This window comes from Halichoerus grypus, chromosome 12 (assembly GCF_964656455.1).
Source record: "Halichoerus grypus chromosome 12, mHalGry1.hap1.1, whole genome shotgun sequence".
Lineage (NCBI taxonomy): Eukaryota > Metazoa > Chordata > Mammalia > Carnivora > Phocidae > Halichoerus > Halichoerus grypus.
In genome coordinates this window covers 77,307,573-77,318,651 of record NC_135723.1, presented here as the reverse complement: position 1 = coordinate 77,318,651, position 11,079 = coordinate 77,307,573, and the positions used below count along the sequence as shown (strand labels likewise).

General features: G+C 37.9%; 1 protein-coding gene across 1 annotated transcript in view; it reads right to left on the bottom strand.

Annotated features, from left to right (window-relative positions):
* Positions 1 to 245: 245 nt before the first annotated feature.
* KCND2 (potassium voltage-gated channel subfamily D member 2) overlaps positions 246 to 11,079 on the bottom strand; it is a 494,054-nt gene continuing 483,220 nt past the window's right edge. The window contains exons 3-6 of the mRNA XM_036092984.2: positions 6,669 to 6,764; positions 5,722 to 5,814; positions 2,649 to 2,893; positions 246 to 871 (exon numbers count right to left, since the gene is read on the bottom strand). Coding sequence (XP_035948877.1) covers positions 694 to 871; positions 2,649 to 2,893; positions 5,722 to 5,814; positions 6,669 to 6,764 — 612 coding nt within the window. The 3' untranslated portion in view covers positions 246 to 693. The remainder of the gene's footprint in view (positions 872 to 2,648; positions 2,894 to 5,721; positions 5,815 to 6,668; positions 6,765 to 11,079) is intronic.

The window sequence follows — 11,079 nt, the reverse complement described above, 5'->3', positions numbered from 1 at the left end:
TTTAGATTTACTAATGAGCATCCCCATGAGAAATACCGCAGCTCTAAAAGGAGTTTATTGGCACAGCCCACCATAGAACATGAACAATCAGCTTGTTGTAAGTGCACAGAAATTCCCCCTTTCTACAATTATAGTTTATCATGCCTATTCTGAAGACAACATAAGGACACTGAAATCACTGCTTCAAAGAATTCTAGCATGCATTATGATGGTTTCCTTCAGTCAATACAAATGTGTCGTAGGAGTTGTTTTTTTTTTTTTTTAACACGTAATAATCTTCATCATAGCCAATGTTCATGGTTTTAACAGGAAAAATTTTTATCAAAATGTTTTCCATATTTTTTTGTTTTGCATTCAACTGGAACATTATGTTCAAAGATTTGTTTTATTTATTTTATTAAAAAAGAGTTCAGATCATAAGAAGCATCGATAGGCGGCATTTCATTGTGCTCATTCACAAAGTCAAAGGGTCACAGACTCTTCCTCTGTATAACAGGTCAACTTTGTCTAGAAATGCCATTTGGTGGTTTTATTTCCATCCTCAGGTTTGGAAGCTTTGTTTTTTATTTCACTGCCAACCTTCTTGCTTTGCTGTTTTCATCTGCAAAAGGTTTATTTATTTCTTCTTTCTTCCACGTTGGAATTCTTTCCACAGCCAGAGCTCAAATTTTCTTAGACCTGGTTCCAATTGTCTTACAAAGCAGACACTCTGACAATATTGCCTCCTGAGTACTCCGGAGATTCCGGCCTGTCGTCTCCTTCAGGGGTGGTCACTGGAGGTGTTGGGATGCTTATTATTGCTGTGGTCACATAAGGTTGTTCACAGTTTAGTTTAACACATTCTTCCATCTTGGCATTTAAACTGGATCGGCTGGTGAGGAAGAAATAGATTTTAAAAAGTAAGTTGTTGACTGAAACAACGTTTTCCCTACAACTGAGGGATGCGTTTTCATGTCTATCAGTAACATGTTAAATATCCGAGACCAGTCACCATGATTTTTTAAAAATGAAGTACCAAACCTAATAATATATGTCGAAGTGAACATTAGCCAGGTCATTAATGTTAACTAAGTGTCTGAAAGCCAGCTCAATTTGGTTCAATCGGTGTTTCTCAAAGTGTTTTCTACAAAAATGCAAGAAAGGGAATCGGGTCAGTTTTGGAAAGCCTGGGTTGGGCAAAGTAAAATCAGGACCTCTGAGAGGTTTGAGATGCTCATATGGAAGAGATGCACCTCAATGCTCTGTGAATGTGTTTCAGTTCTTGTCACCTCAGAGTCATTTTACTATCTTGTCTCTTGGGGAAAGACGATGCCCTTAAAGCTCTTAAAGCCAATTTTAAGAACCTCTAAAAAGTTAGCCATTATCGATAATTCCAGATTTTCCCAAGTGGTATTCTTGCATGAGTTTTATACTCCATGTGGATGGAGGGAAAAGGGGAGAGGAACAAGGAGGGTATACATAGGATGCTAATTACTTAAATCTAATTACCTTATTTTCATGGAAATCTTATTTAAGATGTTTTTGTCTTAAAATTTTCTTTCTGAACAATTCTCTGCTTTCTACTTAATTTTGGAATGGATGTAAAACAATGCAGAGGTAGAATATCTTAGAGACAGAAATCTTTCATTGTTCCAAAATTTAATATTCTGGTCCCAGAGACATCTGATTTATGTAAATCAACACAGCCTGAATTCAGAATGTCATCCAGGTTTTTCACAAAGATTGCTGAATGAGAACAAAGGAGCAGCACTGAATTAATGGATTGTTAATATAAAAACATAGCTATTTAATTTGAAGAACAAAGCAAAATTATGTTGGCAGAAATTGATCGTTTTAATGAGTTGTATAGTTTAAATGGATTCCTTTTTATTACACATACATGTTTGTGGTAAAAACAAATAGCAAAGAAAGAGAAGCAAAGGCAAATGCCAACAAAAATTTCACTTCAGTTGTCCATGAATGAACCAGACGTGAACAATTTTAGCATTTCACTTATCTTTTTTTGTATTGGATTGATTTTTGTGTTTGCTGTGGGCCAAAATATCTTTATGATCAAAATTATATATTGATTCAAGAGATTTGTGTAGGCATGGTTTTATTTTTCACTCTTACATTGAAGGTGTTGATGTATTGTTAAGCGCTGCTGAGTACTTTTCAATGGTATCAATGTCAATTTAATTTGTCTCCGTTAGTAGTGTTGACTATCTATCACTTCAGGCTCCTTGCATTTACAAAGGGGGCTCCTGAATATAAAGCTGTCTGCTCAAATAGGAAAAAGTGGTGGAGTGAAAGAGGCAGAAGCACGGCTGTGCATGCCTGACCATCTTGGCTCCTTTCTACACGTCGTGCTATACAACAGCTACTCCTGACTCAGGGAGTCTCATAGCGGATCCATTTTCCTACCTGTTACGCGGTATTGGTCTTGTCACATTCTAAACCCTAGGAACTAGGATTTAGATGCCACGGTGCTTCTAAGGTGTATTAGTTAAAAATAAATGAATAAATAAAAAGTACTCCCCGCCCCCCCGCCCCTCCCCTTGCCGCACCCAAATTGCCAAATACACCAAGGCAGCAACGTGCGTGCAGGTGCAGACACGCCCTGGGAGGGAGCACAGGTGCGTGCACCCGCACACATTCACCTCGGGTACCTGTTAGACAGCGGGGTTCTCTCCGCACATCTGATCTGGATCGTACTGAGTTCTTGCACGCTGCCCCGGTGGCTTCCGGAAACGTTGGCATTTGGGATGCGGAAGGTTTTTTTGTGTCGTCGTGAACAGCAAGTGCTGGTGACTCCTTGCGAAGAGAGAGAGGGGCTGTGGCTTGAAGGCCGGTTTCCGGTCGCAACTTCCATGCAGCTTTCCTCAAAGACCTGCTCATCCACAAACTCGTGATTCTGTTCCGCAGCGGTGAGAACGCGAGAAGGAGGCACAGAAACGCATTTTAACGTTAAGAAAGGAGATGAAGGGCTTTATTTTTAAAAACTCAAACATGCCCGTACACTGAGACGAGCCAACGGGCCGCTAAGACCATTTTCATAAAGCCTGGAATATCGAAGCCACCTCATGCGGGCGTTTGTGCGAAAATAAAATCTCCCTAGTCAGCCCTCGAGATGGACATCTGCAGGCTGATTTAGGATCTCTTCATGGACTAACTTTATCTTGAAACACCACGTGTTAATTGAAACATCATTTCCGGAAAGGAAAAAGAAAACTCTTGAAAATGCATATAAGACAGTGCTGCTCACGGTGAATGTGTCAATTCACATGGACTTTTCTTTTTTAAACAGATTGGAATTATGGAAAAGAGACTATTTTAATAGAATGCCCCAAATTAGATTGTCTGTTATGTATTAGCAAATATTTTCATGCGGGATTGAAAACATCTTTTAATTAGAAAATGAGATCCCGAAGATACTTTCTGTTTCTTTAGAGGCTCCTCTAAAATTCCCAGTGTATAGACAAGTGACTTATTAGTTAAATAGGTAAAATACTGCAAAATGTGCCACTTTGTGTTTGATCCAGAAGGGGTTAGCACTGAACTCGGAGGTCTCCCTTATCTTCATGATACATCACCACCTCTGCCTCTATTCAGAGTTCTTCTAGCCAAGAGGCACACAGTGATGGGCATCATTTCATATGCCACATTTTAGAAAAACCACAGTGCAAGTTTTGCTTTTGGAATATTTAATAAAGAATCACTTCCTAAAATGCCTATATAAGAATTTCACCTCATAACTATAAGGGAAAACATTTTGGTCTGAACTGCAGGAGAGCGACTTCAATTACTATTTTTTTTCTTTGTGTAGGTGGGAATAATCTTGTAATGGAAGGCTTTGCACATGCCAAATTCCACGTAACCATCTCTCATCCTACAATATTAGTGAAACAATGGAAACAATTCACTGGCTAACAGCAAAAATGTATTGTTTTCGTTACTCATTTTGTTATTTCTTTGCTGAGACAAGCATTTTGAAGTAAATGAAATTTAAGATTCCACTGTTTAAAGTCCAGAGAATAATATGACCAGATAAGACAGAGTTTCATTAAGAAATGAATTTCAATATCAAGTCTTATGGGAAAAATATAGCCCACAAAGGATTCACAATCTGTTTTCTTCTTTTACAATGCGCATTTCACACACATAATACAAGTATATAATGCATGAGATTCTAATTTATCACATCAGTGACTGGAAGTGAAGAAGTCTTTCCGCTGCTGGTTATTTCTGTAGGTAGTTTAATTTAAACAGTAATAACTGGTGTTAAATAATTTTTTATTTAAGAGGTAAAACAGTCAAAATAGAAGGTAAAATAGTAAAAAATGAAAATAAAAAAGCATGGAGATAAATACACCTGACTGTTAATGTTACCGTTTACCTTTCAAAGAGTTATCCTAAGCTATAGACCTTATCCTGTAAGTTATGGATTGTTAGTTACAAATGCAAATATAATCATGTAACTACCCTGTTTAAAGCCCTCAAATAACTTTCCATTTATTATGAGATAAAGATCAAAATTCTTCACATGCTTTCAGAGGCTAGCCATTATCTAGACTTCCTCTGTCTCCTCCTGGGTCACTCTACTCCCTGTCTTCTGATCACCCTCAAGTTCTTTCAGTTCCTCTGGGGCCAAGTTCCAGCCTTTCTCTGATGTCCACATCACCTTTTAGCCCCTTCATTTCTTTGCCAAATAGCTCCTGGTCATCCTGCAAGCTCCTCCAGGAAACCTTGTCTGATCCTGTCTCCTCATGGCTCCACCTTCTTTGTGTCACTGCACTGTGGCCCCATTTTTCCTTCTGCGCTCATGACCCTTCTCCAGGAACATCGGTGTTTTGGCCCATCCGTGGAGGCTTGATGGGGGCAGAGACCACACCTGACTTCGTGGCGTCTCCAGGGTCTGGCTCACTGTCTACCACGTAGTAGGCAAGCAATACAAATTTGTTGAATGACTACATAGGTAAATGAAAAAAATGCACGGGTGATATGTTGGAATTGAGAATACAAGGATGTACCTCTGGGGAGTGAGTGAGCAGAACTGATTCCAATATGGTGAAAGTTTTGTTCTGCTTTGTGGTCAAAGACTGTGGCCCCTTTTGACAAGCAGCTAGGGAATGGGTGCCTTTGCTAAAGTAGAGATCTGATTGAGAGCTTCTAAGCAGAGAAATGCAGACTCAAGCCTCAGCTCCAAGGGGCTTGCCAGGGATGAAATGTGTCATTTTTCCTATGGGAACACAGTTTTTTATCACCTATCTTGTTCATTACAACCTGTTAATGAAAGAAAAGCTTATATTCAGTTAGTCTCTATTTTTTTGTTACTGCTATTGGTATTCCTTTTATCTCGATGTCAGGAACACTGGAACTACACTGGTTTTCATTTAATCAGCATTTTCATAATCAGGGGAAAAATGATATTTTGGAGGACCTGCAGTCGCCTCTTGGGAAACAACTTTTCATCCAAATTAAACTGACATTTCAGACTAAAGTTAAGATAACCACTAAAGATAAAAACACTTTAGATAATTCTCTAAAATACTTTCCAAGTTGAAACGTCACTCTAGTATTTCAAAGCAATTTCAAATATCCGTGGGTTTTTTTTTTTTTCATTTTTAGTATACTTTCCAGTAATGTAGACGGTGAAATCATACTTGGGAGCATTAAGAATTCACAAAAGCAAACGGGATTACTTCCTCAGTACAGGGGCGGACAGTCGTGCCTTTTCCTTACCGTGGTTTTTTCCAGACAGTGAAGCAGGTGGTGGTGCTGGGTTTCAAAGCTGGAGCCGGATTTGCTAACAAAGGCCTGCTCATCCTCTGAGGACTGTTAACACACAGAAGACAGAAGCGCTTTCTATTTTATTTGCAAACAATGAGAACCTCAGCTACACATTTCCACAGAGAGATCTAGCCTATTTCCTGAGATTAAATGGTAGCATTTTAATTTTTTTTTTTAACTAAAAAGGGACAAATGTGCGGTTGCTTTTAATTTTGGTAATCAGCCTTTATGTTCCTGTCACATTAGCGGTCTGGCCTTTTAGACTTGCCTCTCTGAATTGAAAATTTAAATATTTTTTCCTCAGTCATCTCCCAACTACGTTTGAAAGCCTGGGAGCTATATTTTTTGGATAATAAAATTTAATCTCGTACTTAGATAATCCTGAAACCATGATCATGCTCACCTACATAAAAGACATTTTGATGGCACGATGACTGGAATCCTAAATATTAAAGGACAGTTTTGAGGTAAAAGTTACTGTTTCTCTAGTATTTCATACCGTGTGAGCTTTATAACACTGAATGGTGTTCCCTCTCCATAAAGAAATAAGACATCTTAACCCACTCAAACCAATTTTGAAGAACATAAATAATTTTGAAACAAAAATAGGTCTTTGAGTTGAGAATTTCTGACCTTTCCCTCGTTTACATAACATAGTAAAGAAGTACTGCCCAATCCCGAGTGGGAGTCGTGAATCCCTGGCAACATTTCATAGCCCGAGTCCTAACCTGCTACAACCAGCAAGACCCTAGAGCGCAGGGTTATTTAAAGACGACGCTTTTGTTGTTTGAGTAGCCATTTTCCTAATTACCCACAATAAAATTATACGGTTAAATAGAAGTAAATCAATATTACACTGATAAATCGAACGTTAAAAAAAGTGAAACGCTTGGTCGAACCTGCAGCTGATGACTGAGTAAGCCGTTCCGTTTGCTCTGCATGTAAGCGTTGGCGCTCCCGGTTTTGGCTGCCCGGATCCTGGCCAGTCTGGCTTTCTAGAAGCCAGAAGAAAAATAAATGTTGTGTTAGTACTTATGAATCGTTTTCTACAAACAGTGAATGCACTCTTGTGTCATGCTAATGTCAGCGTACACAGTTTTTAAAGTATGCTAGCTTTTCACATGGAATTACTGAAAATTACATTTTCACCATTGGAGTACTTTATTTTCATTAACTTCTTCAGTAAGATCCATTAACTACTTTGGGGTTGGGTTATGCACTTAAGACTTGTAATTAAGTCGTTAGAGTAAGACCAAGTTATTTCATTATTGTTTCTGTCAATTGTGTTAGGAGAAAAATGGCAGCATTCCTGTATTTATATTTTCACTTATCCCAATCTGAGTAATTTAATGAAATGAAGACTTAGCAAACCAGCTTCCAAATCATTTTCATTTAAACTAATGTCCTTTTAAAAATAGCAAATACATTCCAGGAACCAATTGCCTGCTTCCCTCCTTCTTTCCTTCCCTCCTTCTTTCCTTCCTGCCTTTTAAAAGGTTTAAAAAACAAACGAACAAAAAAACCCTGTACTCTCAAATATCAATTTATTGTTTGCAATTATTTTGTTAAATTGGGCAATGTAGACCCCATGCTGAATAACATGGAGTCTCAAAAAAAAGAAAAAAATCCTTAATTTATTCACTTTTTCTACTGACACTGGTGCATACTAGAGCATGCTTACCTGATTTCTACTTTTTTAAATATTTTATTTATTTGTTTATTTGACAGAGAGAGACACAGCGAGAGAGGGAACACGAGCAGGGGGCAGGGGTGTGAGAGGGAGAAGCAGGCTTCCCGCGGAGGAGGGAGCCCGATGTGGGGCTCCAACCGAGGACCCTGGGATCATGACCTGAGCCGAAGGCAGATGCTTAACGACTGAGCCACCCAGGTGCCCCTGATTTCTAGTTCTTTCTTGAATTGTTGAAATGAGAGCATAGTGAGCCACTCCAAGGAGATTTATAACATTATTTTTTAATTTTAAAACATTTTTGCATAGAGAATGTTCTTCAATTTAGAGGGCTTAGGGTGGTTACTTTGATTGTTCACAGTTACAGTGAGATCACCAAAGCGATACTACTGAGCAAACTGACCGTTTAGCCAGATTTCTGGTATTCCATTCTCCTTTAGAACTGCTGTTGTATCTGGAATGAGTCATGGAATGAGTCTGGTTTTCACTTACTGGAGGGCACTATTTTGGTGAACATTCTGTTTGTATGATTGTATATTTAGCAAGTGTATGTAAGAAAACAACTGGAATGGTTTGGTTAAGTTCTTATAGAATTACCCCATAAAGACTCCTTCTTTACCATTCTAAACAACCCAGATAAATATTATCTGTAGTCTCGAGCCCTGGGATGTTCTTTTTAATAAAAATTTAAAAATTATCTAGATTTTTTTAAATGGAAAATGAATATATACATATGACAAAATTTTATTAATACGAAAGTGCATCAAAAATAAGTAAGTCTCTCTGGACCCTGGAGCTGCCCTAATTCTATGCTTCAGGGGAACCACTGGTAATATTTCTAGAGAATCTTGCCAGAAATTTTCTAGGCATATAAAAGCAAGTGTGTGTGTGTGTGTGTGTGTGTGTGTAGACACACACATATATATGTATATATACATATATGTAACCATACATCTATACACACATATTTTTACTCAGTTGGGACAATACGCCTCATACTCCTTTGTACTCAGCTGTTTTCATTTAATCCAGATTGGAACTCCTTCCATATCTACATATATAGATCCACCTCATTCATTACAAATATGTAATATACCAATGAATAAAGCACCGTTTATTTAGCTAGCCAACTACCATTAATTTTTTAAAGCCTCTTTTGCTTAAACTGGCTGCCTTGAACATCATGATGAATTTATCTGTAAGACAAATTTCCAGAAGCAGAACTATTCCTAGATCAAAGGGTGTGCGTGTGTGTTTTGTTTGATAGGTTTTACCAAACTTCCCTCCAAAGTTGTACCAAGATGCCCTTCCACTCACAGGGTTTGAGAGTAGCACTGAGACTGTCTGAAGCTCTCAAAATAGCATTCAGATATCATCTGGGCTTCGACTCCACCCTTTCTCTCTTCCTCTGAATTTATTCTTCCTGTTTGCTGATTCCAGGTTAAAATAATACTTTGTACAAAGATCATATTTATAAATGATGAGAAAAATAGACAAATTTCACTCTTTGTTGACAGCATACTGTTTAGATCACTCAAAGTACTGAGACAATACAAGAGAATGAAGGTGGAAGGTAGGAAATTTTTAACTTCAAAAGCTGTGCTGCGCAGCCAGGATTTCATGCCAGTCTTGATAAAACAATGGGAAATGACAAGCACCTTTGGAAATGACTTTGAATTGATGTAATAATTCAGAAATAAGTAATTTAAATATACATTTGGTTTCCAGAAAAGGATTATTGCTGAAATTTGAATCCTAAAGTCTCACTGGTCTCCTGAAACATTCAGTGCCTTTTCTGGTCTCATTCTTCCCGACGCTCCTCCCTGCTCCCTCCGTCCCTCCGTCCCTCCCTCCCTCCCTCCTTTTTTCCTTCCTTTGATAACTACTGCATATAATTGCATTGCCTATATCATAGCTACTAGTCTCACCTATGTCATCCTCCAAGCATTTCGCAGCTGTATTAGAAAACATTTTTTTATAAATGAGAAATTTATTTACATTAACCAAAAATACTGTCCAGCAAAGGAAAATGACATGCATTTCCCACATGGGAAAGCGTACATATGGTGGCGACCACTACAACAGAAGTCGTTCTAAGCTTAGGAAAAAAGAAGCAGTTGTTTTAGAGACAGAACAGCCATTTTGCTAAGCCATGTACTATGTTAGAAAAAAACCTCCCATCTCAATTTCAATCACGATTTTTCTTTCATTTTACAGCAATACTGTATGAGTTAATTGGTTTAATTGGTCTTGTGGAGCACCACACCAAATGTCTGTTGAATAATGCTAGCTTTTATGACCTGTGATTACATCTTTGCTTTCAGTAGGTAATTGAGGAAATTTCTTTTACAAAGATATTTTAGAAAATCACCTTACTCTGACCCACTCAGTATGACAATCTTGGCAAGGGTGGCTGTGCGAATGGGAGGTTAAAAGAAAACCATCCACTAGTAAGAGGAAATGTATTCCTCGTAGCCCCCACCCCCAGTTTTGTAGGAAATACAACTTCTTGGCCATGCCAAGTACCAGCAAATATTATGGAATGAGAGGAAGGTTTCAGTAAATACTTTAGCCTATTTGGAAAAATAGGAGGCTTCCAAATTTTTAATTAAACCAAAAGGCTTATATTGTCTGTTTAAAAAAATAGCTTTGAAGTTATTTTCTGAATTCTTTATCTGCCTTAAGAAACATCAATGGTGTTGGGAAAAATAAATTGTCCCATAAGCACATTTTCCCCATACATCTCAATTCTTGATAAATTCAGTTTTCTTCTTAATTCTCTAAACTCAGAAAGATTTCTCAAAGTTGGGTTTCAAGGAACTAGTAAGTGTTATGGGTAAAATCCAAACCAACCTAATGAAATGAACAACTGGTTCTGTGGTCAAGAAAAGTTTGGGAAATGCTGAGAGGTTAAACAGGTTTCTCTGCTGTTGGATTCCTTACAACATACATTGTGGATGTTCATTGTGAGACAAAAGGGGGGATATAGTATACACTTTTTCTCAAGCTAATTTGACACAGAACCCTTTTACTGTGGAGTAGTCAGAGGCTAGTATGCAGCAGTTTTTCAGCAAGTAGATTGTTTTTTAATTGCACCAAACGACATTACATAAACTTTACAATGTATTCTCTGGACCAGAGGCAGGGGACCTAGTCAGAGAAATATGTACAGTATAAGCCAAAAACTATTGAGATAGCAGTGTTCTTAAATGCGATCTATCTTCTAAATGAGGTATGAGGTAGATAGTGAGAAGTCATTGGACGATGTTGCGGCCAAATCACAAACTGTTTTCAATACTTTTGAAAAATAAAGGTATCCTAGGTAGCTTTCAAAGCGAGGTAGCGAAGGCCTTTCTCCTTTATAATGTGAGGCAATTCCTCACTCCTCAAACATCACCCCACATACTGCATGTACCATTTATTCTGGAAATTTTACTTAGACTTGTTTCTTTCATTTAAGGTTCAGTAAAATGCCTTACGTGGAGGTAGCATATTAACTTTATCAGCTTTTACAAATTTAAGACATTTATTGGAATCTTTCCATTTGTTAAGGTAAATAGCTCCCCTGGAAATGAGGCAATTTAGTGCCAAATACTAATAAAAAGAGAGAGAGGGAGGAAATC